Consider the following 8053-nt stretch of genomic DNA (forward strand, 5'->3'; position numbering starts at 1 on the left):
TTCGCATTTTTCATTTGTTTTTCTTACTACAGTTATTTTTTTTAATGTATTACTTGGCTTTAATTTGAGTATGTTTTTCGCGTTGGAACGAATTATTTGGTTTTACACGTAATCGTATGGGAAAAGATGATCCACCTTACGACATTTTCATGATACGATCTCAGTTTCGGAACGGATTAATTTCGTATCCTGAGGTACCACTGTAATTACCTTCGTTATTAGATTCAATAGATTCGCTATGCCCTCTAAATGCCGATTCTCGCTTCGATAAAAACATATAACATCTATTAATTTAAATATGCCGTGTTTCCCCGAAAATAAGACTGTCTTATATTAATTTTTGCTCCGAAAGATGCGCTAGGTCTTATTTTCAGGGGATGTCTTATTTTTTCCATGAAGAAGAATTCACATTTATTATTGGACAAAAAAATTCCCAAGTCGAACTTAGACGAAAGTGACGTATATCCGGTCGTGTCGAACTGAACTTAGGAAGTTTCCGTGCTGGAGTGGACTTCCTACTCTCTATTCTATTCTTCTCCCTCCGTGTTCATATGGAGATCACAGCCTTAGTTTGCTTTTTCTCCGAAGAGCTTTTTACTCTCGCTTCAACTTAACCTTTTTATAGCATCGACATCAGGTTCGATGACCAATTAGTCATCCTTAGACTGAACCTTAGCACTATGCAAACGTATGTGGCGTGATTCCCGGCCGACCAATTAGCCATTTAGCCATTCCCAGCCGTAACGTTATGCAAATCTGTGATACCCAAGCCATAGCTTTATGCAAAGCATGCCTTATGGCGTGAATGTCTGCTGACCAATCAGTGGCGATCATCAGTGGCGATCAGCTGACCAATCTGGCGATAACCGTTACGAGTAAAAAAATACTTTGCTAGGTCTTACTTTCGGGGGGAGGCCTTATATTTAGCAATTCAGCAAAACCTATGCTAGGTCTTATTTTCAGAGAATGTCTTATTTTCGGGGAAACACGGTATCTACGCCGTAACTATCTCATTATAATTTCCAATATTTATTTTATATTATTTACTAACGTTAAATTCTACTGCGCTTCGATTTCCAAATCGCTTCAAATACGAAAGAATCGACGATTTTTCGCGTCTTTCGTCAGCTAAATCGTCAAAGTCATTCTTATTCCGCACACTAATTTCATTCGAAAACAGTAGGCGAGCCAACAAAACAATTTTTGCGTTTTTACGCATTTACGGAGCCATTTTACCGCGAAAATGTCGAACAATTTTTTTTGTCGAAGCGTTTATATTTAACTTAGGCATTGGCCTTTCTCTTTTAATAACGTTTTCTTTTTCGTTATACGATCTCGTGCCAAAATTTTTTCAAATAAATTTCATTACCGCGGTTACACTCCGAATCGCTAACCACGATCTAAGGGCTAAAATAAAAGACAAAATAATAATAACTTACTCGGTGAAATAAAATGTGTGGTGGATATACATACCTGGTACAAAATATTCTTCAATTGTTTGAATATACTTTTAAAGAAAATTATAATTAAATATAGCTTTGTAAAGAAACGTACATAAAAGTAACATAAAATCTTCTTTACTTATTAAATCTTAACCACTTAGTCAAATAGCTTCCTACCAGTGGAATCGGAGACGGTCCCGCTAGGTGTGAGGTGCGTGCACGCACGCGGGCTGCCAAATCCCGGGGGTGCCCATACCGGTCAATGTCAAATGCCTATTTATTCGCATCACTCGTGTACCTCGAAGGAGGCGACGAGGTTCTTGTAAATTTTAAACGTTTCTCGCCATAGCTGTAAAAATCTAAATATGTTAAACTTAATAGATTGTCCGTCATTTGTTTTCTGACTAATTCGTTTTAAGACCGGGTGTCGCCCACGGAAATTTCCAAAATTTACACCTTTTCGGTCGCTCTCGTCCAACTGGAAAAATTTCTGTCTTTATTACGTCTAATATTTCGAAGGAATCGGTCCCCACTGTACTCGGATAGAGATTGGTTCGGTTAGGCTTTTGTTTAAGTAAAATTTCGGCTCTTTCGTCGGGGTTTTGTTTACGTCCCCAATTCCCTAATCGCTTAATTATTTAACTACTTCTTAAGAAATAATTCTACTTCTAATTCTACTTAAATTTAACTACTTCTTAAGTAGAAATAAGTCGAAACCGGTTACTTCGTACTCGAATATTTGTAGTCTCGGGGAAAAAGGTAGAAAGACAAATTTTTATGACAAACGGATACATAAATCGTAAATTTAAGGAAAATAAATTCTAGAGCGTTTTCTGTACCTGGCGCATCTCTCTCATTCATTAAATTTAGTCTTAAACGATGCTACCAAAGTAACGGTTAATTTTTTAACATCGTACAAGAGTTGTATACGTTTTTTTCTACATCCCCTTAATTAAAGATGGGACGTACGAAATCGCAATATCATCGGTTTAACATCGAAATCCGTAAGTAATATAATATGGGAGAGGGGAATAAAAATATCAAATATTTTAACGGATTTTTTAAACTCCCGTCAACTATACAGAACTATGGTAAAAATGTACCGGTAAATTCTTATCGGTCGGGTTAAGTTATAAATCTACTCGCGATTGGCGTAATCGGGCGAGGGCGGCCAAATATCTAGCCGGCGGGCGGCTAACGGCCCGGAACCGGTTCCGGATAGAATCGGATGCGGTATACGCGTTGCATCCACCCCAGGTCCTTGACTTCCGCCGGCTAAACCGGGTGAGGTTGGTGCTCTGTAAAGCGCGTGCGCGAATCTGGCTTTTTTGATGCCGACAATACAAGCGCTTCCACTTCGCCACTAAAGGCGGCTATACACGTTAAGTTAATCCTTTGAGGAGTAACCATGCATGCCTGATTTTGAGTAATTCCTGGAAGTGTGTGGGGGAAAATTTAACAGTTTCGGCGAACTGTGCCGACCACCTGAGTAGTGGAGCCCATACTCGTTAAGTTAATCCTTAATATTCGAATATACGATAGCAATCTTTTTTCACGTGTAGTATAGAAATTTGTAATAAGATACGTAATGCGGTCATAATAAAATATTGCGCGATTATTTTCGTATAATTAAAATTAATTAATATGTACTGTATTTATTGTTTTAGAAAATATGAGAGAAGCGGCGCATCTACCGTTTCCAATGACGGCACGCCACCGGCGCTTTTCCTCTTCCTGGAGGCTCCGTGCCGCGGCGCACCGATTGCGGAAGCTCTGCTCTATACTATAAGTGCGGATGAATTACAGTTAAAATATAATTATAATTCGTTGTATATTTAAATTAAATAATATAAAACCAAGAGTATTGACGAAATTAAAGAATATTAAAATTGTACAATTAAATTTACGCGCGTAATATTCAATTATAATATTGCCCTCTTTCAGACAAAGGGAATCCACTATAATGAAATTATTCAATATATTTACTGTAGTATTTAATGCACGAATATAGCTCGTCGGAGAAAAAGCCGATACACGGCTAGAATCTCCGTACGAACCCCGAAAGAAAGAAGATGCACGAATATACGGTTTCTCTCTTCGTAAAGCTCATTATTCGGGCAATACGAGGCGATCTGTCTAGCGGAATGTGCCTCCCGGGAGGATTTTCAATAAGAAACTGGTCCCGATTTAGATGTTAGTTCTTTGAACAGGCGCGAACCCGCCATTACTGTACGTCGATTTTAGCCTACCAGTGGCTGATTAGATAAAACCACCGAACACCGGTAGTTAATCGTGGGTTCCCACCTAGCCAACGGGCTGGCCACGTGGAATTTTTCGGGTTTTCTTCGCGTTTATAACAGTCCTCCTAGGAGGCATCTCTCCTCGATAGATCGCCCACCTGTCGCGGTGCCACATACAAACAAAACAAACGTTTGTTTTAATAAGAAACTGGTTCCTATTTAGCTGTTAGGAACAGTCCGCGGCCTACCTGTCGAGGAGATGCGAACCCGCCACCGGTTTACGTTAGTTTTATCCAACCTCGGCATTTTTATAAATACTTCTCACATTGTAATAACTTTTGTTCGTTATTTTCCTATCAGATTACGTAGAAATAGAAAACGATAAATGTGTACGAATGGATCGATTAAAAAAGAAAGAAGAGGCAAATTATTTTCATTTTTAGAGATTAAATACTTTTTTCCTGTTAAATTATAGTCGAAAGTAATAAATCACAAAGGAGGAAGAATAAATTAGGAAAAGTATTTTATATTGGAGTAGAGGCGAAGGAGGAGCAAGTTTCCAATAATAATCGCGAGTTTACCGGGTTGATTAGCTCCGAGTGACGAAGGGGGATAAAGCGTTACCAAGGTCAACACCAAAGTGGAGCATTTAAATAATCTCGAAAGAGTAGTTTAATGAGCTCAAAATACTTATCGATACAACTTCATTTTTTAATCGAAATAATTTCAAATACCATCTATAAATATTGACACGGCATATCTTTGCTAATTTTCCTTAAAAGCTTCATTAATTATACATCGGCCATTTTGTTCATTGTGCCAGATTTTAAATTAAATATCGTCAAGGTTTTGAGTAAAATAATGGACAAAACGTAAATTGTATCGAAATTTTTTGAATAAATTACGCTAAAATACGAATTTATTAGCGATTTTACATATATTTGTTTGATATAAAAAGTACTGCAAAGGTTAATATTCTTTTTATCTATTGTACTTCTTAATGAGGTATATTAACCTAAATAAAATGATATTATTTTTCTTTCATTAAGAATAAAGTTAAAAAATTAATATGTTTTATAAATAATTAATATATATATTGAAATTTTATTTATTTATTTTGTTATTTGTCCTATATAAACGCTTTGCTACTTTTACACGTAGGAATACGTAAACCGTGTTCTCTTTTCGAGCGATTTAAAGTTAATTGATATAGAAAATGATTATTTTAAAAGCAATTGTTCGGTACGTACGAATTTAATTCGACAGTCGAACCTCCAATAACGGCCACCTCCTAACAACAGCCATCTTTAAATAGTGGTGAAGTTTTTCGGGAACGTTTGAAATGCAAATGAAATAGCCTTCGAACAGCTGTCACTTTTTATGTTCCCGTAGAGGTTGGACTGTATTTAGTTTATAAGGAAATAGTTATATAGATGACTTAAATATTTTATAATAAAATACTTTGAAGGTTTTTACACAACGTTTTGAAGTAGTAATTGTTTAACCTTCAGTTATAAAATAAGGAGAATTGCTGATAACAATCGTGAATATTAATAAGACGGGTGATAAGTGCAATGATAAAAATTACATTACTAAATAATTCAATAGTAAAATGGTTACTTCGCCCGCAGTTTTTAAAGAAAAAACGAAAAAGAATTAGAGAGATCAAAGCTGCATTCACCTTTGGACCACTGTGGAAGTAGCCCTAGAGCTGTGGATGAAGATTAAACTCTTAGATATCGGATATACGTGTGTATAAATGCGTTTGTCACATTCAAATCGATTTGCTATGTCTACTCGCTTTTCCTTTATTTATTTACATGGGTCATAACCAAGGGAGCCCGGCCTCCCCGGGCTCTTTTCTGGTTATATTGATGGACCATTAGCGTTCGGTGACGGAGTGGATAAACACTACTCCAGTCGGCCTCGAACGATGGAATGGAAACAATATAATTATTTCGTTAAGATTTTTATTAATTATTTTAATAGGGTCGAATGTTTAGCTCGTAGTATTACCGTCTCTGCTCATTGAAACATTATTTCGTATTGCCTAGAGTGATACGCTTATCGCTTTAAAAAACCTTGATGTAAGTTCTCCTATTGTCTGTTTGTGAACATAAATTCTCAATCTTAAAGGAACATAAATTGTATAAAGTCCCTATTCAGAAAAGAAATACGCTAAGATGAAATCCAATTTACAAGGATTTCTATTTATTTACGCGCGATTCGTGTGTTGTTTGGTATGTAAAATATATGAAAGATTACATAGTACGGTAATTATTTTCTCTTTTGTCATTTCGTAAAAATAGTGAAAACAAATAATAACTATTACGTTGGCAGGTAATAGAGTAATATCGACAATTGGATGGTATCAAAGGTCGTGTGATTCACTCGATGTATTATAATGTCCAGAAAGAAGCAAACATACTTTGTTCATTTATTTGTCCTTTCTGCAAAATTAAAAAAAAAAAAAAATATCACCAAAAAGTGATTTTGCTAAAATTATCGCTTGTTTCAATTTTATGTTTTATTTATTTGAATTTATAATGAAAGTATTAATTTACATTTTCCTCGCTTTCTTGCCACCGGCATTTCATTCACAATTTTTAAATTCTTTAGTGAAAAATCTGAAGGTCTGCTAGTTTTTCAGTACAGTACCACGAAATAAATTCTGTTTTAAGTCAAAATTCAACTGCTTTTTCTTTTCGAATTACGTCATTAAGCGATTTAAGCAAAACTGGGCTTGTAGCTTGGGCCACAAGTCTAGAGTCAATTCATCTCTACCAAACAATGCTATATGTAAAAATGTGAAGTCTAAGCTATAGACTCGTACGGTGCGGCTATATAGTTTGGCTTGTTTAGCGTATGTCCGGTCTTTCTAAAGGCTGGTATACACGGTAAGGAAATCCTTTGAGGATTAACCGTGATTTTTTTTTCTATCTATCCATTTTTAAATAAAAATAATTCTTTATACGTTGGGAGATATTTTAATAAGTTTTGTAAATTACTATGCTCGATCCAGCCAGTTATATCCGAGTTTTTTTCGTCTGTTAAGCACATCCTTTGAGGATTTCCTTACCGTGTATACCAGCCTTAAGTAGGCTACATCGTAAAGATAATCCTTTCTTAAGGACGGCCGGATGGCCGAGCGGTCAAAGTGGTAGTCCACTACTCTGAGAGACCCGGCTCGAATCCGGGCAGGGAAAAATATCTCCCAGGTATTTTGAGAGAATGATCCGTCCGAATATGTCGGAACCCTTCCCCCCACCACTCGGTTTCTCATTGTGGGCTTGACCGAACTCGTTACAGGCTTGTTAAAAAGCCCTCATAGTAGTCATAGGCCGAAAGAGTTAAAAAGACGCTCTTCGTAAGAAATTGTCGATAGCTAATTACAAACACACGCACGCGTGTACACATACGCAGGTATGTGTAATGCTCACTCAAGAAACAATAGTATAGATAAGAATTTAAAATTATGTACAATTGCATTATCACATAATACCAGGTTAATACTGTATTTTACTTCTTCTGATTACACTTTTCAAACTTTAGAGCTTATTACCAAAGGATTTACGATCATTTTAATACAGTAACACAATCGCAAAGTGAGAAAGTAACGTGGACAGAAAAAACTGCCACATCTTTTCAATACAGAATATAATTTAACTTAATAAATTAATACTGAAAATAATTAGAAATACGATAAAAGACAAAGTATAGAAATGAAAATAAATCAACGAACCTGTACAATTACTGCTCGATATTTCCAGCTTATAAACGTAATTTGATATGCTAAAAGCGATTGACAATTGATGTAACTGAAATATTCCAAAATTACGAAACAGATATTGGTAAAGAACGTATAAAATATCACATCGCGAACGGAGTGCGACATGCAATCGTCGATGGAAAAGTAAAGTTAAGGTCAGAAGTAAACAGGTTCAGCTGAACACCTCGCTGTCCTTGATTTTCTGTTTTCCCCGTTCTAAAAGTATAGGAAAATGTTTATGCAATACAACTAATTTTCTAGCTAAATTCTAAAATCATTTATGATAACATTTCAAAACATTTTTGCAATTTTTTTGAAATGTTATCCTAAAGTATGCAAATGCAATTTGCCAAAACTATGTTTTTAAACTAAAAAACAAAATAATAATAATAATAAATATATTGATTTGTTTTAGAATAACGTGTTTCTAGCCACCACGAATTGTACGACTACATTATTTTATTTCTTTTTTTTTCTTAATAATTAGTGTATATTTTTATAGTTCGTAATTACCTGTAATACTTTATATAAAGCGATTAATCAATTAACTTAATGTAATTAAATTACTTTTGTCGACTCGAAGTTAATAATTAACATAGACT

General features: G+C 35.3%; 1 protein-coding gene across 1 annotated transcript in view; it reads right to left on the reverse strand.

Moving 5' to 3' along the window:
- Positions 1-7590, reverse strand: part of LOC111634909 (patched domain-containing protein 3-like) — a 29793-nt gene extending 22203 nt beyond the window's left edge. The window contains exon 1 of the mRNA XM_023379744.1: positions 7425-7590. Within this exon, the coding sequence (XP_023235512.1) occupies positions 7425-7577 (153 nt within the window). The 5' untranslated portion in view covers positions 7578-7590. The remainder of the gene's footprint in view (positions 1-7424) is intronic.
- Positions 7591-8053: the final 463 nt, after the last annotated feature.

The sequence above is a fragment of the Centruroides sculpturatus genome, unplaced genomic scaffold (genome assembly GCF_000671375.1).
Source record: "Centruroides sculpturatus isolate CEXI.00-Female unplaced genomic scaffold, Cexi_2.0 scaffold135, whole genome shotgun sequence".
Classification (NCBI taxonomy): Eukaryota; Metazoa; Arthropoda; class Arachnida; order Scorpiones; family Buthidae; genus Centruroides; species Centruroides sculpturatus.